General features: G+C 41.2%; 2 protein-coding genes across 3 annotated transcripts; both read left to right on the top strand.

Moving 5' to 3' along the window:
• Nucleotides 1-3,913: 3,913 nt before the first annotated feature.
• On the top strand, nt 3,914-8,881 carry tekt3 (tektin 3). Its single transcript, XM_028568727.1, has 7 exons — nt 3,914-4,480; nt 5,141-5,224; nt 5,320-5,390; nt 5,505-5,648; nt 6,454-6,676; nt 7,535-7,689; nt 8,589-8,881. The coding sequence occupies exons 1-7, from the start codon at nt 3,914-3,916 to the stop codon at nt 8,803-8,805; spliced, it is 1,461 nt and encodes a 486-aa protein (XP_028424528.1). The 3' UTR covers nt 8,806-8,881.
• A 5,219-nt stretch (nt 8,882-14,100) lies between these two features.
• Nucleotides 14,101-25,134, top strand: pmp22b (peripheral myelin protein 22b). 2 transcript variants are annotated; one of them, XM_028568732.1, is made up of 5 exons: nt 14,101-14,305; nt 17,589-17,679; nt 17,943-18,033; nt 21,578-21,718; nt 22,724-25,134. In XM_028568732.1, exons 2-5 carry the CDS (start codon nt 17,602-17,604, stop codon nt 22,882-22,884), a joined length of 471 nt encoding a protein of 156 aa, XP_028424533.1. In that variant the 5' UTR covers nt 14,101-14,305; nt 17,589-17,601; the 3' UTR covers nt 22,885-25,134. The 2 variants fall into 2 exon arrangements, with proteins under 2 accessions (XP_028424533.1, XP_028424532.1); XM_028568731.1 differs by lacking the exon at nt 14,101-14,305 and adding an exon at nt 16,717-16,875.
• The last annotated feature ends 297 nt before the right edge of the window (nt 25,135-25,431 follow it).

Here is a 25,431-nt window from a genome sequence, read left to right as displayed (position 1 = left end):
AAAAGCTGCATGTCTGGCTTACCCATTGAACTGTGCAGTTAGAAGAGCAAGCAAAGCACGGTGTAACTACTGATTTTAAAAAGGGAAGCTGTGGTGTGACCAGGGCGCTGGACTGAGCAGGAAGCGTGCCAGGTTGACATAGAAAGTGGTGGATGGGTGGGAGGGGGGGTTGAAGAAGTGAAAACACCAGCGGCTGGAGACGGAACAGACAAGTGCTTGTTTTCACAGGGTGTGAATGTTTAGAGAACGTTTCTGACCTCCTCTTCTTGTCTATTCTTACCTGATAAGCTGAAGGTCAATGGTGAAAAGGAAGAATGTGTCAAGGCCTTAGGAAGTGTGTGTGTGTGTGTGTGTGTGTGTGTGTGTGTGTGTGTGTGTGTGTGTGTGTGTGTGTGTGTGTGTGTGTGTGTGTGTGTGTGTGTGTGTGTGTGTGTGTGTGTTACTTTATATAGCAAGAAATGACAGAACTGTTGACGAGGTTACATGCTTATTCATCAGTGAGAACGAACAGTAACTCCTGTGTTGTGATGTTACAGCTAACAAACCAGATGTTGTGGTGGTGGTTTGCAGGATGCTGCCTAGTAGCTTATGAACGCAGACTGCTTGTGTTTATATTTGGCAGTCTCTGTAATGTCTGTTGATGGATTGATAGCTTGATTGATACTGAGGGGTTTGGGGGTCATAAAGCCGAACGACTCGCTTTATGTCTGCAGTCACTGACAATCGGCATATTTGGAGAGAGCTCTGCTACCTGATTAAAAGTGATCTGTGGTTTTGGAGACACATATGTACATGCCCGGGACAGTTTGTGTCTTCCAGTATTTATGTAAAGAAAGGACATGAACATAAACATGTACATATCTGAGAAAGAGAAAAGTCCAAAGTCCTTTCTTACTTCGATCGATGAAATCCAAGACCCTGTGTGCTGTCACCTGAGAGCACCTACAGGAGTTGAGTGTATCATTTGTTTTGTCCCCACCGTCTAAATGTGAGCATTCACTGCATGTCTCCTCCAAGCCAAAATGAGAAACATCCAAGGGCCAAACACCTCCGCCAAACCATGACATAAATTATAGAAATTATGGTCACTTTTCATCCCCAAACTATACAGTTTAACTGTTAAGTAGCTACGATACCATACCACATACGGATATGGAATAATTTCTTAGATACTGGACCAACTGGCCAACATTTAATTAAAAAGCTGTTTTTGTGTTTTCATTCCTGAGGGTATTACAGCATTCAGTTCAGTGTCACTGTGCTCTAAGTGGAGTAGACAGCATGCTTGCTCCCTCAGACATTTCCACTATGCAGTAATTCACAACATACTCTCACGGGCCTCAAGACCTGAGTATATATAGGCTTCTCTAACATTTCCTTCACCCTCTGCGGCCAGTCAGGAGATTGGCTGGAAAGCACTTTTCCGGACACTCGAAGCTTCATCCAGGGGAGGAATTTCATACGAGGGCTGGCTTTTCATGTTTTTCTGGAGCGTATTTATAGTGGCTGAGATCAGGGCGGCACAGGCATGTGGGGTGGCTTTCTTCAACCTGGCCATGTAAAGTGATGCTAAGGCCGCAGAGGTGGAGCAATGTCATTCCATTCTAAATCTAAACCTCAATTTTTATGACAATAGTAGCCTGACCACGAGGTGCAAAATAGTGCGCAGAGCGGCCTCTTTGAAGCCCTGCCCTTTTTAAATACTGGTCACAGAGGAGGTTTCAGGGCAAGAAAAATAAACCTGCAAGCCAATCACATAGCCATCATTAGTGAGTTTGAGATTCCACGGTATGCAGTGTATAGAACAGATACTGTATAATTACATTTAGAACTGGAGCTCGACCAATACATTGGCAGGATTATAATAGCAATAGTATCGATACAGACCACAATTTACGTAATTTCTGCTCAAATAGCTAAGACCATTTGGGCTCTATTTCGAACAGAAATGAGCATCAGGAAGACTAACACCAATTTATGACATTAAGTGGTGTAAACACAGCCTATATTATAAATTCTGCCATATAAATATATATGCTATATCATTATGAAAAAAACTGCTTTGGCAGCACAGTAATTGTGATTTTCCATCTATAAAGCAAATGTTTAAACTATGTCTGTCAATATCAAATACGTGGTTTACAAATGCGGATTTCCTTATTGAAAGGAAATGGCTAGGAAAATCTTTACTGGTATATACAGTATGTACGGCTAATTGAAAAGCTCTCCTCACCTTTATGTTTTGTCATTCACATTTTTATTGCCGTTTTTGAAACAAGAACAATAGTGATCTCTCTCTCCAAGCAAAAACGAGAGAGATAACAACAAATGAAATAAGAAATATACATACACAGGGTAAACATTGGATCCAACTCGTCTCCATACCTTACATCATCACACCAGTAGCACAAATGATGAGTATTCTACCAATCTCATGCCAGTCATCTCTCAAACATCTTAGCAGTGACTTGTACATACATTGAAATCATTTAGTTAAATTCTCCCCCATTAAGTATGCAATATTGCATTCATGTAGGGGCCCCATATTTTCCAAAATACCTCTTGTCAGTTGTTCAAATTAATTCTAAAAACAAATTTTCTTAAGGAAAGCAAAGCAAAGTCAGGCATGACAATACCAGGCATGATGACAACCCTATATAATGAACATGGAAGCACCAATTAATTTAAACGTATATGGCAAACTATGTTGGCAATACGCAAAGCACTAATATGTGTATATGTTGTTTGGTCAGAATTCTGTGATGAACATAGACCAGCTGAGTAACTCCTGAGTACAGCTTTGCTTGACTCTGTAGTGGAAACCAGGCTACTTTCTGTCCAGCCCTGCCCCTTCAGAACGGATTAGTGTAAATGATCCTCATGTCCAATGGTAGGTAACACAACACAGATTATTATTCTGTGCTACAGGGGTTCGTGTGGACTCTTCCTGTGGCATGAATCATTAAACAGGTGACTGTAATCTATACAGACAGCTAGCTTCTCAGGGTGACGGTGAGCTATCTTATATTGCCTGGCAACCAACTGAACTCCTCTGCTTTGAAGACAAAGCTCAGATTGCTCACCAAATTTGAAAGGGAGATGACGCGTATGAAATGTGAACTTGCCAAGTTAATTATTAAATTAAGAAGAAGGCAAGAACAATTTGCAGAGCAGCATCAGTCAAGGTAGTCACATAAACAAATTCGCAGAAGCTATGTGAGATTATATTGCCAAGGATTTGTTATTTCAAGTTGCAGTGAGCCAATACGCAGCCACACAGAGAATAAAAAAAAAACAATTAAGAAAAGAAAAATTACAAACATACAAATGTTATCTACACTGTAGTGAATTGTTTTTCTCCAGTATATTTACTTGAACAAAGTTCTGTAAAGGCACATGCGTACCATTAATCTGAAAATCCCAGGCACAGTGTTTTAGTAACCTATGGCAACTGCTTCTGTGACAACAGAAATCTTGGACAGGCCAGCTCCTGCAGCCCAGGACTGTGCACCATTGGCTGGCTGAATGAATGACTTGCAAACTTCTCTATCTATTATGCATGTCAGTTCCTTTAGTGCGTTCTTGATCTCATTTCCAGGTAAGCACAGCTGAGAGGAAGCCAGACTGCATCGAGACTCTGAGTATCCATTTGTTCATCTTGGTAAGCCATTTCATTTTAAATTTTGATGATTTTTTTGTAATTTAATTGTTGATTCTTTTCCCTATTGACTTTAATGATACAAATGGAGTTATAGCATGTATTTCACATCTGATCATTATCTAAATGTCTTTGATCTATAAAAGTTTGACATTATATCTGCATTTAAATGTAAAGACAATTCACAAGCCTAAACGTTGAAGCTGATGTCAATACCTTTTGTGAAAACCAGGAGCACCCTAGGGGGAGTCAAAAATGGAGCTGATTGGATCCACTCTAACAGCCACATATGCTCGGCCAAAAACCAGCCACTTCCTCCCTGCCATCTCCACCATGGCATCCAGCTATCGCAACACCCAGCCTGCCTTGGCCATGAATCCCAGTGCCAACCTGTGGAGGACCAACAGCTATTACAAGAGCAGCACTGTCCCAACCCCCTCTTCTATTCAGCGAGAGAATTTTGATCTGGTTCGAGCCAAGACCATGTTCTACCCATCCAACAGGACAGCTCTGTCCACCCGCTACACTCCTGACGACTGGTACAAGTCCAACATAAGCAACTACAGGGAATCCGAGTCGTCCCGGAAGAGCGCAGAGAGACTGAGGAGAGACACCATGAGGCTGATGCAGGATAAGGAGCAGCTGACCAGACGAACCCAGGAGAACACCAGCAAGAACATTGGCGAGCGGCTCAATGACGTCGTCTTCTGGAGGTCTGAGCTGAGCCATGAGATTGACAACATGGTGACAGAGATATCAGCTCTCACTGAAGTCAAGAGGAGGCTGGAGAGAGCCTTGGCAGAGACTGAGGGGCCCCTTCAGGTGAGGGTGCAAGGGATACATGAGTGTGTGTGTTACCTTGAATTTATCCTCTCTGGTAAGTAATGTCTGATTTGTGTTATTGTTTTGTCATTGGAACATTTTGCAGGAAATATTGACATTTCTGCAAGGACAATTTGCATTTGCTTCAGGCCTTTGTTTATTGCACTCATATTAACATATCATGTCCCAGGGTGTGACAGTATCTGTGGTAAAAACAGTTTTGACTAGGGTTCCTGGTTTGGTTGTAGCAACAGTGTCTGTCTGGTCTTTTACGGCACTTACAAATGCAGCAGTGCTTTTGCTGGGTCAAACTCTTAATTTGGTCATCTCAGTGTCCTGGTAAAGAACCACTGGTCATTTGTCTCACCCAGAGTGAGTCAACTTGACCTGGGTGGAGATCTAATCACTTAGACATTTTGCTATGCTAAGATCATATGGCAGGAGCCTTTCTTAGAGACTTCTCTAGCTAACTGAAACTGGAGAATGAAGCTGATACATTGCACTATATAGTATGCATATACATATACTGTACTTATATGACATACCTGCTCACCTACTCAAATGTCACACTGAAGAAAATGCTGCATATTGAGTGAACTTTAATTATACTCGTTATACAACCATCTCAACTTGTTTTAGTCACGTTCACTTTGTCAACAGGTGTCTCAAGAGTGTTTGTACCACAGAGAGAAGCGAATGTCCATTGATCTGGTACACGATGATGTAGAGAAAGACCTCATTAAGGTAACATTGAAGTAGCGTTATGAGTATGTGTGTGACTTCTAAAAGCAACTTTGGAAAAGAAATAAGGATATTTTATTTACCTGCTTTGCAACAAGGAAGTGGAAGTCATAAAGTCATGTCAGGAAAGGATGAGGCGACATCTGGACAGAGCCATTGCTCAGCTGGCGTGAGTCTGAATTACTAAAGGCAGGATTCTATTTAATGATAATTTCCCAAAAAGTGAAATTTGACATGTATTTGATTTATCATTTGACATGCGCTTGATTTATCGCTCCCTTAGGTCAAACCGAGCAGCCCAGCACGAATTGGAAAGAGACATGAGTGACAAAGTGACAGCTCAGAGGATAGATGACAGGTGTCACCATCTAAGGAACACATCTGACGGTATCGGCTACTACAGAGGGATTGAAAGACTAGACCCCTCGTGAGTATAGGTTAATGTGATCAAATATTAATTGTTCTATTTCATCACTTCAAAAACAGCTGCTAACAATTTCTCATGTTTGTTTAAACCCAGCTTGGAATACCAGACTGGGCTGTTCCTTTAAATTGTCAATCACAGAGAAGCCTTTGACAGTCTCTGAAAGTAAAATTGTCTGCTTCCCTATTTTGTTCTCAAACAAGGTTCAAACATATCCTAATGAGTCTGCAGCCATGCCAGCAGCTCATTGAGGCTGTACTAGACACAGTGGTGCTTTGAGCCTACTGCTAACATCAGCGTGCTAACATGCTCACAATGACAATGCTAACATGCTGATGTTGGGTGGGTACATCGTTTATGTTTACTATTTTACATTAGCATGTTGGTGCTAGATGAAAAGTCATGAGATCAGCAAAGTGATTACAATTTATCCTGATAGGGACATGAATGTCTGGGCAATTTCAGGGCAATATATCCAATAGTCAAAACATTTCAGTCAAACACTCAAATGTCAACCTCATGCTGGCAGTAGAAGAAATGTCAGGGGATCACCAAAGTCAGTATACTTCCTCTGCGGACAGGGAATGTCTGTTAAACATTTAATGGCAATACATCTACTAGTTGTTGAGATATTTCAGTCTGGACCAAAGTCATGGACCAACCAACAGACCAATATTGCCTTCTAGAGCCACACTGCTAGCACTGCTAGAAAGTATCTGACACTTGCCCAAGCCTTCTCCATATACAGCATGTTCAAAGACAGTGAGAGGATCAACTGCCAAGAAATGTATGTTGTTCTTTTTGTCAGACTCTCTCTGCCGGACTCGTGGTCCAAGTTCACAGACGATAACATCCTGCACTCCCAGAGCGAACGAGCTGCCTCCCACAAGCTCAGGGACGAGATAGAGATCCTGCTAAACACCACGTCCAATGAAATGTGGAACCAGTTCAACAATGCCAACGTAGCCTTCACAAACCGCATATCAGAAATCGCTGATGCTAAGAACAGCCTGCAGACACACCTGGCTAAGGTCGTTACCTTTTCTAAATGGCCTCAATTCATAAAAGACAATACAGCATTGTTATGTTTGTCTATCAAGAACTTATATCTTGGTTGCATGATGTGATGAAACAGAATCTATGTTTCATTTTATTTAATTATTTATCAGAGCTCTGCCTTCTGGTGTTTCACTTAAATCAAAATTAAAAGTAAACCGCCTGGATTATGAAAAAAAGTGGCTTTACACTCTCTTCCATCAGTGGGTTACTAAATTTGCCACTTATTAGGAAGAGATCATGTGCTATATTCAGCACCGTCTGCAAGAAATTTGCACAAAATGCAGAATGTAAGATAAGGTAATAATGTATTGTCTGCCACATGGTCTGTAGGGGAAATGTATCTTGTCTGTAGATTATTTGCATGTTTACTGTAAAATATTCCTCAAAAAAGAGGAATGGTTATAAATGCCCCTTAATTGCCATAGTCACACTAGATCCCATTGTTCTTTGGTTAATTGCTGGGGTTAAACTTTGAATGCACATCAGCTGTTGGATGGGTTGGAAAACTGACAGCAGCTATGATGTGAGACACACAGTCCTTAATAAACATCAGTCACTGTCAGTTGCAAGGAGAAGTAGTGATTAAATTACATCAAATGGGTTTAGACAAAGCAGGCCACTGTGCAGCACTCTGCTCAGCTGATTCAAACCTCACAGTATACAGTGTTTACTTGTTCTCTGCTTCCATCATTGAGTTCCTCCTTTACACTAATTAACACCCTCTATACAACCTGACCTGCTATTTTCATGAATGAGACACTCAGCTGTTACTACCATGATTTAACAATCAATAGTTTTTTTTCTGTCATTTTATTTGTGTCATCACACAGACTCTGCAGGAGATCTTCCAGACCGAGATGCTGATTGAGTCTCTCAAGAAGGCCATCAGAGACAAAGAGTGCCCGCTGAAAGTGGCCCAAACTAGGCTGGAGGAGAGGACCCGCAGGCCCAACGTAGAGCTCTGCAGGGACAACCCACACCACAGGTACTGTAGCTCTGCAAATAGTATTGCTTTGCCAGTGGGCAATTTGAGTGTGTTGATGGTGTGGTAAAACTGAGGATACACTATTGGTGGTGCCTTTTTGCTTGCTAGTCAACACGATTATCCACACAATTAGAATGCAAAATGACCAGAATTTTCTAACAGAAATGCATTCAATCGCTTTTTCATCAAAAACGTTTGTCGCACAATGATTAATGATAATAACGTTAATGTAATTGTACTTATTTTGGCACTTGGTTTCTCAATGCTTAACTACAATCTACCTAAACTAATTGGACATTAAAACATTTTTAACAAATAGTAAGTGGATGCAATGCACTTTCACAATTTGTCAAAAGCTGAAAGAGTTCAATATATTGTACTTTTTGACATTTTTCCCTTTTAGCGCTTTTAAGCTTCATTCATGAGATGATCAGTGACGAAGCGGAACTAAATTATTGCGACATAATGTATATAAATGTGTCTTTTGTGTCAAGATACATTTGATGGTGTTTTAGCCTATCTCTGACTACACTATTTATTAAACTACAACAGTATTACATCAAGAAATCATTCTACGGGGCGGCCTCTACCTCACCCGGTGAGAGCGTTCGCCCCATGTTGGCTGAGTCCTGTAGCGGCCCGGATTCGAATCCGACTTGTGGCCCTTTGCTGCGTGTCGTCACCCATCTCACTCCTCCTTTCATGTCTATCCACTGTCACTATAATAAAGGGAAAAGCCCCAAATAAAATAATCTAAAAAAAGGAAGAAATCATTCTACAGTCTGTAGTGCAAAGTGTCACATAATTATATTTCCTGGGGTTGAAAAGGTTTCCTTCACCTCTTTCTCTCTCCTACAATTTTAACAGTTAGCTGCTTCTCTTTATCCTTCCTCATTTAGACTTGTGAGTGAGGTGAGAGAGATCGAGGACACAATGTACAAGCTCCAGGAGAGGCTGATGGAGGCTGAGAACACTCTGCAGACTCTGGTCAAGACCAAAGTTACCCTGGAGCACGACCTGTCCATCAAGGCCAACTCACTCTTCCTGGACCAGGAAAAGTGCATGAGCATGCGTAAGACCTTTCCCAGCATGCCCCGTCTGGTGGGCTACACCTAAATAAGGTCTTAGAAAAGGGAGTCTTTGGAGGACCAATATAATTGGTTATTGCTACTGTTTTAATAGTTTTGGAGTGATTTAGAGGGTGTTGTAGATGATTTGAATGTGAACTAAATTACTGAACTTTACAGGCACTGATGTCAAAATTTGATTAATATACACAATACATTATCTTAATTTTAGTATTGTACCTGTAATGCATTTATAAGATGAATTAAAAAAAGACTTAAAATGTTGTGATGTCTTTGAAGAATCAACTGCCATTGTGATTAATCAGGCACTACTCAATGTCTCCTAAATGCTTTAATTTTGCATGGTCAATTTACTGCATGCTACAAGTCTTTAGGCTTTCAAAATACTGGAAACTAATGGGTATAGACTTGAAAATTACAGATTAATGCCTTATTAATCATCAAACGTAATCACTGCATGTACAACCCTCACACCTACTGTAGATTTCTTAATTTTTACAAGAAAAGGTACCTCAACAGTCAAAGGGGAGCATTGCCATAGCTATGAATAAACAATATATTTTGTGACAGCATTCACAGAAATGACATCTATCATACATTTTCACTCGATTTCTGCACTTCTTCTACACCCTTAATTTATAATGGAATATTTGCTTTAACACCGTGTACAGCAGGAATATGGTGTGGTGTGACTATTCATCAAAACCACGGGTCTGTCTTTACAGTACGCTGGCGACAGGCCACGGCCCATTGGAGCACAAACAGTAGTCCTGGTAGCACACGTGACAGTATTCTACAAATAGCCGGGATTATTTTGTGCAGCAGCCGCCTCAAGACGAAGACAAACACACACATCTCTGAAGGCTCACTCCAGATCTGTCAGCGTAAACTGACCTGAATGTCACCTTAAGGGAGCCCCCAGATTAGTTTGTTGCACACAGACAAATGGATTTTGAAGGACCTTTGTGTTTTTACCATCCTTCTTTAATGACCCATTACTCATCGCCTCACCCATAGGAGGAGCTGTGCAAACATGTATGAAACCCCAAACCCATCGTATACTGTAGGACTTGAGTCTCATACCACTCACTTCTCAGTGGCCTCTTTCCTTCACCATTCGTCTCCACCCCTCCGTTCCTTGGTGCCATCATGAGTTAACCCCGGCTTGGTCCCGCACATTTAAAGATGTGGAGTGTTTCATTTATTTTAGTTTATTCAGCCTACACCTTTCAGAGCCTAAACCATCTCTGAACACACATAAACATTATCACACTTCAGACCCAAACCTTCCACTACTGAAGTAGTCTATATCCACATCGTTCCACTTCCAGGATTGCTCCGGTGCCGCCGGAAATTCCGCCGGATGGCTCTCTTTTCGGCCAGATGCCCTTTGCCTTCCACTTACTTTGTGTTGGAATTTTGGTTAACTGCTCCTCAGATCTCTGCAGGGTAAATCCAGACAGCTAGCTAAACTATCTGTCCAATCTGAGTTTTCTGATTGGACAACTTTTGAACATACACATGTTCCACCAAAACAAGTTCCTTCCCGAGGCTATTTTGCAGCGGAGGAAGGTCTGGCAATGCAAGACTACTACTTAAGTAACCTTTGGCTTCACTGAGGAATGTAAACTTTGCTTGAATCACCAATACTGTTTGCGTTTAATGTTGTCTGTAGAGTAGTCACCACGTCATTATATTGATCACCACTATCAGAGCAAAGCAGAGATCACATGACAAGGCATACTTGTTGTATTTTCTGATTTCTAATTCTTTGATGAATCCTGTGCATTCAATTTCTAGCACCAGTGGGAAGACTATATACCAAAATATGTCTCAGTTTGAGTGAGTGTCGGTTAACAAAATGAACGGAGGTTGGAGACAGACGCCAGCTGGACTGGCATTGTAATCACAGATAAGAGATGCAACCTGGCATCTGAGCTTTTGCTCAAATCTGTCATGAAATCTGGTTCCACCTAAAGCCTTTTAGTGGCTTCAAGTAAAAGCATGACGACATCTCTCGTGTGAATAGAGTAGTTTCATTATACAGATTCCTAACAGGGGGGAGGGAGTGACAATAGAGATGAACCACTTAATGTACGTGTGTGCAATTTACAACTTCACTTTTACAACTGTGTTGTCACAGTGAACTCTCACTGCTGTGCAAACAGCATTGTGTTTGATTAAAAGCAAGTCAATGGCAGGAGGTCTCTGCCATGGTTTCCTACATGCAGTGTGTGTTTAATGTGAGTGTATGTGTAGTCCCACTCCTGTGCCCAGGCACATTCCTGAGCCCTAGTATTGCAAAGAAAGCCCCCCTGTTGTCTAGCTTAGATCAAAAAACTTTCTGCTCTCATCACCTTGTGATTAAACATACTGAGAGCACAGAGTTGAGGGTTTTCTACCCCCCCTCATCTGTCCCCTTTGCTTTCCCCTTCCAACTCCCGCTCAGAAATACACAATGGAGGTACCCATAGAGTCAGTTCACTTAAGTGGAATTAAACCATTTATGTCTCATTGAGGGTACAAGTCTGTGTTTGGATGGAACACAAATAGTCCTTCTTATTTGACCTCCTCTACCAACCCCGCATATGGGGAATGTACTCTGGAATTCTCACCGCAGTCCAAACATATTAGCGGTTTATTCTTAACACCCCGTTCTTGTAATAGATGCCCTTTGCCCCATGTTATTTTATGTTTCTTACATACCACCATACCATACTAAAGAGCTGATCGCAGATCACTTGAGACTGGTGTCCTCAACCAAGGGTTTCTTACTCTGTACTGTAATTACAGACTTGGCCTGAGTGTGCATCACTGAAGAAAAAAAGTGGTTGGATGTCATGGAGACTATTTGCTTTACTCAAAGTATGCCAATGTAGTGTTTCTTAATTGACAAACAAATGCTAATCTGTTGTTTACTTAATTATATTATTGTTGATTAGTTATAATGTTGGCCACTAGATGGAAAATCTCCAAAACATAGACACAGCCCTGACATATTATCCCATTTTGAAATGATGTTTTAACAAAATAGCCTTACATACACATCAAGTAGAAACAGAGCAACATTATCTTCCTATAGGAGTCATATTTCTGGCCAACTGACGAATGTAAGTGCAACATTTGCTTGCATTTTACCTCTGTTTTGGTCTCCACCAACACCTGAAGTGTTGAACAGTTAGCATACAGTAGGTTAATCTGAGGTTTCTTTGCAAAAAACAAAACAACTTCCTGGTGCTGCTGGAAACAGGGTTGTTGAGAGTGGTGAATTTCAACCACATTGTTACAATAAATGTCCATCTAGGCTACATCAAAAAGAGGCTAAAAAGCATCTAGTACTCAATTTAGGCTCTTTGTCTAATACCCTGAGTCAGTAACCAGGTATAATTAAATTGAATCTTCTCCAAAGCAGTTCATACTTAAAACCTCTAATCCAGCTTCAACTACAAAAAGAAACTTGAAAACATGAAATACACCAAATACTACATATGTGCATGTAAAACTGCATGACCAACACTACATTAAGAGATACTCAATTACAATGTTATGTAAATTGAATGGGGATGATATTGTATGTAAGCAACAAATTATTCCGGGAAAACGTGTCTGGATCATAATTGGGTGGAATCCAAATTACCTAAAAATGGCTTTTACTGGAATATCTAGTTTAAATCCCTCTTGCTAAATTATATAAAACATTCATCACTTCATCTCCAGTCATCTCAAACAGCTGGAGAGCTCAGTTTGGATTGAACACTAAACATTCATGGGAACCAGCTCTTCCTGCCGCTTTTGGATCTTTGCCAAAGCTCTGAGTTTTCTCTAGAGGCTGTTTGGCCGCTCCATCGTTGGGCTGTCTATTACTGTACGCTAGGATGAAACAAGAAAAAGAAACTAAGCGGTATTCTGTTGAGTAATCGGCCCAGTAACTGTTAAAAACTAGAGAGAGAGGAAGCTGAACACAGACTGATAAGACATTTTATATTCTATGTGGTTTTCCATCCCAACTGCCAACCTCGCATACGGTGGCTCTGTGGTTGAGTCTGCTGATAACCTGCTCACGTGAGAAATCTTTGCCTCAACATTATTTCCCCCAGCATTCTGCACATAACTGTGTCTCCAATCAGGGAGTCAAGATAAGCCAGAGAAGCCTAACTGCTAACCAAAGTTCAGAGGTCAGCCACAAGGACTGATACATACAGTACAGTACAATGTAGAATGGTCTTCTGGGTTATTTGTGCAATTGAGTAGAATTCTGGAACAATCCATAACACTGATCTGTGAGTCCAATTCTTCACATTCTGCATACAAAGAGGAGTGGGTGGATAATAGAGCGACACCAAAGTCAAGCTACAGTACTGCAGTCTTTCCTGCTGAATCATAGTGGGGTGAGGATGACAGAGTTATGCACTGTGGTCCAGCTTAAAGCCACATTTAATAGATTTTTTTTATTTCTTCGTCTGGGTCCAAGGGAAGAATCACAGCACAATAAAAAACGGAACTGGTCAAAAATTTCCATTTTCTTACATTTTCATGGCTGGTGACCTTCTTGTCATGCTTCTACTCCAGCCACATCTTTCACCATTTACAAATTGAATGTCACAGGATAATGTGTGAATCATGACTGTGTGATTGCAGTAAAGTCAGAATGACACACATTTTAATGCCCGAGTTTGCTGACGAGCTTCACTTCAAAATGAGCAATTAAATGACGCAATCTTGAACATTTCCACAAATAGTGAGATTTTAGGCTTAGAATTAAGTAACTGATTTATTAACATATATTTTATAGCAATGACATGACAACTTTGGTATGATTTTAGAAACCCTTCACTTTTGCACTGGTTACATTTAATAATTATCTTGTTAACTCGACCCACAGGCACAGTCTGTACTCACATCAAAGCCAATTTGTTGTGTATTTAGTGTATTTTAAGGGATAGGGCTCAGTTTACTCCTTTATTGTCATCACTCTGTGTCTCGTCTGATTAAAATGTGATGACAAGACAAGGGTTGTGAGTAGCTCAAAACGTATAGACACACAAACAAACAGACTGTATTTACCTCTCATCTCTCTTTCAGCCCGTCTGTATCCCCTATTTGTTTGCCCTCTTTTGTGTTCTTTGTATTATAATTGTAGTTACTGGCATCATGTGATTTCTGTCTTGTGCTTTAGAACTATCACATATGTGCATGCAAGTACTGTATGTGTGAGTTGAGTAAACAGTTAGGTAGATTGGTGCCAGAAGACGTGTCTTGAGAGAGGGGCAGTCCGACTCAGACACGGCTGCAGTAGGAGGGGAGCTATTAAACTACTGCAACTCAGTGGTCCGACAGACAGTGGCACTTCACATGCTGATGAAAGGACACGAGGACTGACCCACCTTTGACCGACAGCCGTCAGAATCTGACACACACACAAGGCAGAAAGGCCCGATTAAACAGTGACGCAGACAGGCCTTCCCTCTAACCTGCAAGGAGAATCAGCTGGATCCACTGAATCAAAGCCGAGCTGAATAATATCTGCTGTGAGTATGAGCTTTTTATTCATCACAGCTAATGGATTGTGATTTGAGCCAATATAAGGGAAACTGCACATAATGCAATCAAGTGAAAGAAGGCAGCCTGTCACATTATTTTAAAATCAGCAAGAATGGAATCGAATTGAGTTAAGGACAAGGGCCAATCTTTGGTCTTTTTGCTACAGTATCTCTAATGATGCTTTTTTTACAGATCTTGTGGGATTAATTTGGTAAAAAACAAAAACATCACTTATGATCGCCACATCTGCTTTAAAACTCTTCTCTGTATTGGTATGTGGATGGAGTTACTGCAACTCAATCACGTCTACTCTCCAGATTCATGCCCCAGGCAGAGGTCCTATCTATGGTTTAGATATGCACTCTCACGGTCTGCCGCGCTAACGCGAAGATAAGTCGTAGCATTTTAACGACGGAGGTGAAATGTTAGACGGCGTTCCAGATGTAACATTATTCAGTATCTCCACCTGAATGTTTGTTATGTGGCTCTCCCCAGAGAGTTTGGCTCCAACCCTGGCTTTACAAACAGAGTAAAGTTAACACTCCCATGTCCACTCAGCCCACTGATTGTCAGTCTTTTACAAACATTGACATATAAGGGATGGGGAGCGCTTGCACAGTTACGCCACACTTTTAACAAGAATTCTCATCTAAAAGTCACTGTAAACCTTTATTGTTGACCAGATCACCGCTCATGATTAGAGTTAAGACCTGACGATTCAGTAAACAACACAACCAGAGTTACACAAATACAAATAACAGCTACAAACAACAGAACAATCATATCAGACAAAGAGATACTTCTATGCAGCTTCTGACCAAGAATGTCACATACTTTGATCAATGAGCAGCAGCAAAGCTCTTACTCAGAGCAGCACTTCATGGCTGCGATCTGGTCTTGTAACTGTCCCTTTCATGTTTGTGTGGACATGAGCCCAGCAGAAAGGCCTCTGTTTTCATGTGAGTGTGTGAAACACATGCAGAGGCATCTAGGGAGTGTGAGCTAAGTGGTGAAGAATAGAGTGGATGTTGACAGGGGCTATCAAAGTTCAGACAGCTCTAAGCTCCTCTACCAGCCAGCTGATGCGAAGAAAACATACGTCTCATATGATTTGCCCATCGAAGAAGCTCAAACTTTTCAGTGCAGGGTGTGAAATCAGTTGTTGACGTTTTGCAGAAGTGAAGGATTATGCGTTGAATTTAATATGTCCAGTGTTATCAGAAACCCATGGAAATCATAATGTACTGTATTTAGAAACAGTGGCTGTAACATGCACAACTTAAGAATCAGTCCATTACTGACATCAGACTTTGGCTAATCTTGTATCTATTTACTCTGTGCAGAAGAAGATCCAGAGGGAGGACGAGATAAGAAAGTCGATTCACACTTTTAAATATTTACACTTTTGACCGCTCCCTATGCTCCCTGAATATATTTCCTGAAATTCCATTCAGTGCTACACCCATACTAACCTCTGCACATACTTTTATGTATATTTACACATTAACAACGGGGGCTGCAGTCCTTGTTCAGGGTGGAACGCCATCTCACTCCCACTGCAAATGAGTCATGTCAAACAGAGGAGAGCCCCAGATGCTATCTCTCAGTGGCGGTGCGCCGGGCATACACATCCACACTTTTACACACACTGTGACTGTGAGTCACGAGGCTGACTACATGACTACTAGAGGGAAAAGAGCCCCCACTACACCACACTACAACAATGTTTAATTACCAAGGCAACGAAAAAGCTGAGTTTACAGGGAAATATCTCCAAAATCCCTTTCTTTTACTCTACTATATTTATAGACATAAATGCAATCAAATTCATGGAAGCCTTGACAAAGATGTTTTGCTACAGCAAATTATCTTAAAGGCTGATTACGTAATTAAGTTATAAATATGTATGCCATTTTTTTCAAATATTCCACTCAAATATCTACTCTATATAATAATTTAAAAAATACTATTTAAAAAAAATTTGTTGTGTATAATTCTGCTAAATATATATATATATATATATATATATATATATATATATATATATATATATATATATATATATATGTATATGTTATGCATATTCTATATTAACTGAGCAACAACAACAATGTGAATTTCCAAAGTGCAGTGTAATTTGTAATAACAGCAATAAAAGCTGGAAACTGTCAGAGAGAAGAAGAAGATGAAAAAAAACCTGGAAAGCAGATAGCTGATTTTATTTACCACGACAGCCAAACAATGATCATTCAGGTCACTACACATACAGCAGGTTAGTAACTAAGGCAACCCACGCGCTATTACGCATGGCGCATCTATATTGGGAACCCTGGCTGTGGACCAGAGGGTCACTCTATGACGCAGCGACGCACGCAGGGCGTTGTTCTTCCATAATGAGACACTTTATAACAGAACGTCAGCGCTGGCATCAATCTAGTCTGAGAGCGACTTTTAGAACTGAGGGACTACCGCTGTTGGACTCTTTTGGAAAAACTTGCTTTTGCTTCTTGCGAGCCTGAACCTCTTTTTGTGTGGAAATACAAGCTTACCGCTCTAAGTAAGTGGACTTTGGTCTCTTCTAAACTTCCTTATATTCAGCTGCGCTCAGAGTTGGTCCTGGCGGATTAAAGAAGTAAACGCGCTTTTCGCTGGGATACCCACCACTCCATTGCGCGCACAAACAAGAGGACTGTACTATCATCACACAAAATAGCTAATTTGGTCGCTAAAAAATGATTGTATTCGATAAATACACTTACTTTAAACGGAATTGTACTTTGCTAACCTTTTAAGTGGTTCTTATATTGCTTTTTAAAGATCCTGTAGAGATCAACGCTCATTACTCAAATTGTTTCCATGTTGAAGATGACACAAATCGGCAATTTAAAGCCATTTTAAAAGAGCAGAATGTTTGATGCAATTTGAAAAGACTCAAGCTTTTCAAGCACATTTGAATGTTAGAATACATAAAAACAAGAAATGTGGTCCCTGCGTCCTCAGCTTTAGAGTTTAATCCTGTCGCCGAACTTGCTGATCAAATGTAAATGTAATTCGTAGATTAACAATGACTTTCTCTTAAATGGGATTATACATGCTGGGAATAAATGGGAATCCTGCCATCCGTTAACGTTTCCCTAATGACTGTCTGTGTTGAATGTGCTGCAGCGACACACCCATGTCCCAATCTGACTGACACACACACACACACACAAAACACACACACACACACACCACTTTGACAGAGACTCTCTTCTTCTCATTACTGCCCAGATCGCCTGAAAAGATGCTGCTCCTGCTACTGGGAATCATCCTCCTGCACGTTGCTGGTCTTGTTCTCCTGTTTGTGTCAACAATTGTCAGCGTGAGTAAAACTGTCATGTTTTCTTATTTGTTCAGATAAAGTATTAAGAATTAAATATAAATGGACTAAAACTCACTGTTGAAACTAACCGGCATCTTATACCTACAGAAAGAAATATAAAACTTTTTTTGTCTCCATTATTAGAGATACACTTCATAGTTGTGGTTTAGGAATTTGAATTTGCCAGTGAAACTTGTTTTCTGATGATGATTTTGTGCTGCTCTTCACACATAACTGAGCAAGTTCTATGTTGTTGACACCAGGTATGGACGACAGGTGAAACTGGCACCGCAGACCTCTGGCTAAACTGCACTACTGACGGAGGATACCACTGTAATCCAGGATCAAGTGGAGGTCAGACTCATGCCTACACTTTTACTTTAAGATAACTATTTATTTACAAAACATTGGCTAATATTTCAATCACATTCCAATCATTGCTCTGCTGTGATACATCTCCAGATCTGATGAATCACACTTCAGGTTTACTTTGAGCAAAATGGGCTAAACCTAAAAGCTTGTTAGCAATGGAACCAGTTTAAACCTTCACAGTGATATTAATGGGGGACTTGAACTCTGGAAAATGACTTGCTGAAATCCAACATTTACCATGTTGATGTTGTGGGTGTGTCACGGCTCCTCTGGGACTCTGGTGCCATCTAGGGCAGAGAATGTGGCAGTGCTGTGTTGAAGTGCTAGCTGATAGGCTGCCACTGTATAAATAGTCGTGGTGTGATGTCCATATTCAGGTCCCGTGTTGGGAGTCCATAGTGACAGGAGTTTTGGGAGTTGTGGAGGATCAGGGTGGGGCTGCAGAGAGTATTTAAAGTTTTAGATCTGTGTGTGTGTGTGTGTGTGTGTGTGTGTGTGTGTGTGTGTGTGTGTGTGTGTGTGTGTGTGTGTGTGTGTGTGTGTGTGCGCCTGTGATGGTATGTTTGAAAGCAGGGAGACCTTGGACTACCTCATGCAGAACATAGTATGCTGATGGTGGGTCACGCCCAGTGTCAGATCATAGTGTCCAGTGTTAGTTTGCAGGGATCATTGGGACAATTTAAGGCAGCAGCTGCAGCATTAGACTTATTTATTTACAGTCAGCCAGCCACCTCATGTTTGAATTAGATAAGATAAAGACGGGTTTATAGATTACACTAGTTTTGATGACCCCTACCTAATAACATTTCCATTGACCTAAAAGGAATAACTAAGCAACTTCATGTGAGATCACTGTTGGGCGGCTGTATGTTTTGCTACTAAATGTGCTGTCACAGTGGTGCAGGAGCTGCTGGCTGCATCTGGGTGATGTCATTTGTCTAGAATGAGCCATGCTCAGCCGGTGTGTGTTTTGTCAGGGCAGCAGTGCCTGCATACTGTGCCAGGTACAGCTTCATGGAGCAGCCAGTTATTTTGACTTGCTTTCATTAGCGCACTGACGCACAGTGTTTAGTTAAGAAGGCGCGTGCCCCGCTCTGTGCTTTGGCTTTGGGAGATGGAAGATAGCGGACTTTTCTCACGTGGGGGCCGAGCCTGCGTTCAGTAGAGCTTTCCGAAGCTTTGCTGAGCAATCAAGTTCCTTCTGAAGTGAATCGTAATCATGGTCATCATAGTTATTTTTTAACGTATCTGTGAAACTTCTGAGTTTTTCCTTATCGTTGCCTTGGTTACAAAAATACTGGCTCCATTTGGTTTTGAGGACACCCTGGTGAGAAATACTCATGTCACGGTTATCACATGCTGAGCTTGAGTTAAATATCACTTCCTTACTGCCAGGAAAATTACTTAATAGAATTTACTCGCTCTAAAATTAGCTGTAGGGGAAGAATCTATTCTGCACCCACATAGGCCTACAATACATAAACATAGTGAAATAAATACTATAGCAGTTTGTTGTTGTGCACTACTCTGCAGCACAGTGGAGTGTAGGACCTAAGAATAAAAGGCAGAATACATCAACAGTTAGTTTCCTGTTTGGTATTACATTGGAATGCTTCCGTACGTTTCTGCATTGCAATATCTCAATAATAAACCAAGGCATTCAAGTATGTTTTTGAATATGAGTTATACTTGCTTATCAGTGATATTGTAAGCCCCTGAACCGCGCCTCACGCTAGGAAATGCCCCATGTCACCGTTTCCTACTACTAGTGAAGGAAGGAAGGAGGACAAGATGTGTGTTTATCAGAAAGCAGTGATGTATTGTTGGTATTTATAGGTCACCACTATTCATAGAGCAGGGATGGAACATTTCACCCATTTCTCACACTTTTCTTACACAGTATTATGTAACATCTGAGAAAATGATCATTATAATGGAATTGTTGCTCTGGTGTGGTATTATTGTGCTGGCTGCATTTTGTAGATGGAGATTTGCAGCGTGTCATGTTTCCTCCCATATCTCATCCCCCGAGCCAATGAGCATACTGTAGCACTGTTAATGTAGGTAACCTGACTCCATCCTGGTAACCCTGTGCAACTACCCAAGATACTGTTTCCCTTTAAATCTATAACAGAGATATGTCAGGGCTTCTCTAGGAAAATGGCATGATTCTTTGTAAAGGAAAGTAATAAATACACAGCGATGTAGTGTTTGCCATTTAAGCATACAGTGTTAAAATGTGGTTAGTCTAAGTCATACCACCACACAAAGTAAGCTGTCTAATTACTTAATCATCCTTTGTGTTGCACAAGCGGTAATAAATTATGCATCATGCCTATCCCCCATTAAACCACAACAAGCCTTTGATTTACATTATGCAAGAGAATCAATAAACCACAGATGCTTGAGAATGTTCGAAGGAATCGCATCAGAGATTTAAATGTCAGAGTACAGCAGTGGGATGCATACAAATGGAGCCATTATAAAATCCCAATTTTTATAGGCTTGTCTGGAAATATTTGCCGATTGTCTGATAGGACTTAAGCCGCCTACACATGATCCGCAGTATAAATGCTCTGCACTGGCCGTTCCATTGTTTTCCTATGGGGAGAGCGGTGTGGGCCATCTAGGGGCAGCGCTACCCTTGGCGCCGCGCACTGCTCTGGATTGCCACCGTGCACTGCACTTAAAGTTCAAAGTATTTCAACTTTGACTTCGTTGCCGCTGACCTTTCAATTCCCAAACATTCCTGCGCTGCGCTTTGCCTCTCTGCTCTGCACCCTACTTCGTGGTTTTACCGCTGATCATGCGTAGGCGGCTTTATGCAGCGGCCGCTAATGCAGAAGCAGATTGAGGCGGTCCTACTTGGTCAAACACCTTGCGGCATGGCAGCGTTTTGTAGCATGAAAACACAACAGTAACAGCAGCCACAGCTAAAATGAAGAGTTAGATAGATCGAAAAAAGGGAACAAATGAGCACTTAGGACACTTGAGAGGCCAGGGAGACAGCAATGGATAACCCCCAAACTAGAAATGGACCCCCCTTGGAAATCCTGGGATTCCTGGCGTGGTGGCACAAATGAAGCACAGACACAAACACACTCTTCAATAGATAGCACAGACAGATGGTCTCCCCTGTCAATACAGGTGTCTAATGGGTTAATGGACTTCTAGCATCCTGGCCTTGGAGGACTAACATTAACGATCGATGTGGTACATTTAGTCATAGGTCCTGCTGTGAGGGGCGCACAGGAACAAGATACCTAGGTTTCATTTTTATGGATGAATGTGGATCCATTACACGTTCCCAGAAGACATTACATTACATAACATTACATTCTCTGTGAGAGGATGCTTCACGACCAGCATGCTTTGGCATTTGTTTTTGTATATGTCTCTTCTTACCCTTCCCCTTCTTACGCGCTCATTAAGTCAATGTTATATATAAATTATGCCTTTGGATAATGATGACTGTGGGTCAGTTATTGACAACACTCTCCTTCTTATCCCTCCTCCCCCCATGCAGAGTGGATTCAGGCGGTACAGGCTGTCATGATCCTGTCCATCATCTTCAGCTGCCTGTCTCTGTTCCTCTTCTTCTGCCAGCTCTTCACTTTGCAGAAGGGCGGACGCTTCTTCCTCACTGGAACCTTCCAGATCCTTGCCAGTAAGTTCAATCCCCCTTTGACAGTTACCTCACAAATCCATCAAGATCAGATAGACATTATACAGGTAGATTTTAGGCTAGCATCAACACAAACCGTACAAAAGGGATTTATATTGGATTTAGGGCTACATTTTCTCTATTTATTAATCAACTGATCATACAGTCCATAAAAACAAGTGGTGACAAACGACTATATCCCACATTACAAGGTGACATCTTCAATATACTTGTTTCGTTCAACCAATGATGTAAAACAGAGAATGGCAGCACAATCACCCATTTGAGAAGTTGTAAATATCATTGTCAGCGTATATTGCATAAACAACCACTTGACAATCAACTAAATGACTAATCTTTTCAGCACTACTCTGATTAGTACAGTAACACTGTACACGTCTGAAAATACACCAATCCTCCTACACAGATAAACCAAAAGCAGATGATGCCACTGCATCTGCTGTGGCAGAGAATTAAATTAAGAGAGCCTGAGCCAGTTACTAATGGTTTAATGCTCCACTTGTCCATTGTACTTCATGCCCTTTGGCCAGAGAGTGGCTCCACTGCCAGCCCATTGTGTCCTCTCTTGGCAGCCCTTTCCAACATCCCAGGTTTGCTCTCATTACTGTGCCAGCGCATTGCCTGGCACCCAGGTGCCCACTCAGCCAAACAGAAATGACACTGGGCACGCTGCCAGCCGTGCAAGTTGAAATGTCAGGAAGGCTGGCAGTGCGGGGGTCTGACAAACACATCATGACATGTCGGACCAGGGAGGTGGGCAGAGCAGGAAGGGCTTGCGAGGGCTGGCTGGGAGATCAATAAGCATGAAACACTGATGTAGTGTGGTGGGATGCCTTCTGGGAAACACTGACCCGCTTGCCTCCTCTGCCAGACAAGGTTCAGCTCAGGACACAAGACAGAGAACACAATACTGCAGAGAAACATGATCTGATAATTGAACAAGATGATGGTCAGCATTACTCAGTGCTCACTTTTTCTTCCCTGCAGGTTTGTTTGTGATGAGCGGAGCCATCATCTATACGGTGATGAGTCCGCAGTGGGTGCCGGGGACAGACCGCTTCGGCTACTCCTACATCCTGGCGTGGGTGGCTTTCCCTTTGGCGCTGATCAGCGGACTCATCTATGTCATCTTGAGGAAGCGAGAATGAGCCATCACTCCATCCCAGTGTTTCCAGTAACTCCCTGCCCAACTGCAAGTGTCATCAGTCCCACTCTGAAGTATACGTTTTGATGCCTGAGCACCAATGGCTTCTGGAGCCACCAGGCCAACATACCCATTTAACAGCGAGGGGGGGGTAATACCAAAAATCAACAAGCAAACCAACACAAAAACAACCAATACTGTCTCAGTTAAAAGATGTATATAGTATCTATGGTTTAAAACCTATTTATAACACTTTTTACATATATGTACATAGTTGTTGTGTTGCTCTGTCAATGGATACGCAGATGAGCTTTTGTTTCAGCTGATTAAGTGCCTCAGTGTTTGTAATGATGAAATAATTAGATGCTATTTTGTTGTGTTTTTTTGCCAAAGAATTAGTAAAAAAAGTTTCTTTAAGTCTATTAACCAAAGTGCATGTATAGAAATAGAAGGGTTGGAAGAAGATTTTTTGATGGTCTTGCTTTACAAAAAAAGTGGTAACATCCATGGTTGTAACATAGCCAGGAACTATAGATTTGGTCCTTTTCTATTTTGTGAATTTTCAAATTTCAGTGTTTTTATTTTCAGTATTTTTCTATTTCTTTTTTTCAACAAAAGATGGTGCTATGTATTTATCATTCCTATTACTTATAGCAATCATTTACAACAGAGTTACTTTGTTATTGTTTAGAGTCAAACTGTCATTGATCACAGTAAGAATCAGACCGAGGTACACCTGTACATACAGTGCCTGACTGCTTCTTTAGGGAACACAGTCTATTTCACATTGCAACGTCGGAATTATTTTCTTTTTTTCCTTCTTCATCAGCTAATGTAAAAAAACAAATAACTGAGTTTGGGGGGTGCACTGATTAAATCAAAAGTGGAATGTCAGTATTATTCTGCGAGTTTGTAAAGAGTTGGATTACAGTGAAATTACTTTATATAAGCTCTATTTTAGCTCTATTTGCCTTAATTGTCCCTCATTCTGATGTTTATGTTCACCTGGCTGTTAAAGTCTCAAGAAGCCGAATTGCCTATTCAGTAGAATACCATAAAGAAAATAACACTGTGGGGCATTATAGCCTAAGAAAAAAGTATCAATTTAACATTACGAGAAAGAAATGCCACTGAGTTGAAGCCATATAAGAAAACACCAGATGACAGGAAAAACATATTTAGTACTAACTGTAAATGTGGGGAAAAGGACAGAGAGGTTTGCAGTGATGATACAAATGTCTGTTTCACATACTTGAAGTTTGACATGCTGCAGTCTCTGCCCACTGACGTATAGAAATTGTTTTTTTTCTACTGTATAAAAACGCTGTGTTGCTCATAACAGATGGTAATGACAATCTAGCCTTAAAAACACTCACTTACCCAATAAAACTGCTCTCACATTATCTTATACTGTGTATTCCACTGTTACAAGGGACTGGATTCACGCTAACACTTGATGCATGCAGAATTTCAAGTCATTTTCTAGGCTGTTATGCTGTCTGCCTGTAAACTCTGAAACACACATCTCTGGGCTACAAAAGCATCATGTGGGAAAACTGCCAGTAAATGGGAATAGACATTAAAATCAAATTCCGAACCATTTGTGGTGATGAATCTGCGTGTCAATATGCTATGAGATGGATCTAAGATGTCAGAAACTGAAATGCAGCATGCTGCATGTAAATTATTGTGTACAGTCAAGCGAAGCAAGTCTACCTTACAGTATGCCATCAGACTCTGGTACATCAATTAAGCTGCCTTGTGCATGTGCATGGTTGCAAATGCTGTACGTGACTTGTGTTACACACACTGGGGCGAAAGGCATGGCGGTTGGTGCGAGATGCCAGTTATTCAAACCATGCAGCTAGTGTTTCAGTGTCAACGGTGCCTCTCATAGCATCAGAAATAAGAGGACTTGGACGTGTTCTGAACACTGTAAGCAAGGGTCTGTCCTCCACTTGACATCTCCGGTGACATCCTGTAGCCTTCCAAAACAGAGCTATGTTGTGGTGGAATTAAAGTATTTAATTCAGAGCTTACACTAGCTAGTCTGCTGTGGTTTTTTATCATGATACTCTTTACTGGGTTCAGTTAGAAGAGATTGCCTCTAATGATAACTGCCCTATACTATTTTGTGTAAAGCAACAGAGTTCAATTGTCTATGCCATGTTTACACCTAAACTTCCAAATGCTCTTGATATAACCAAAGCTACTTTTGAGTTTAATCATTAAAGGATGTTTCTTACCACCACGATGGAGCTTTCTGTGTCTTTTAGTAACACAACACACATATGTACAACATGTCCAATCCATTTTTTGGAGATAAAACCTTCCTGTTTGAATGATGGATGACTCAACCGTCACACATTTTGAGCTTACAGATTATGGCTTGTGAGGATACTGTATCTGTTCCTTTTAAAGACAACAGTCAGTCCATAACCAGCACTCCTGCACTGAGCTGATGATAGGTATCTAAATCTCCAGCAATGAAAGAGTACTCTCAGAAGGAGGATTCTTGTTGCAGGCTTGAGAGGTCACAGCCTCCCACAGC

This window comes from Perca flavescens, chromosome 21 (genome assembly GCF_004354835.1).
Source record: "Perca flavescens isolate YP-PL-M2 chromosome 21, PFLA_1.0, whole genome shotgun sequence".
NCBI lineage: Eukaryota > Metazoa > Chordata > Actinopteri > Perciformes > Percidae > Perca > Perca flavescens.
The sequence above is the reverse complement of the archived record's forward strand: the minus strand, read 5'-3'. Positions and strand labels throughout refer to the sequence as shown.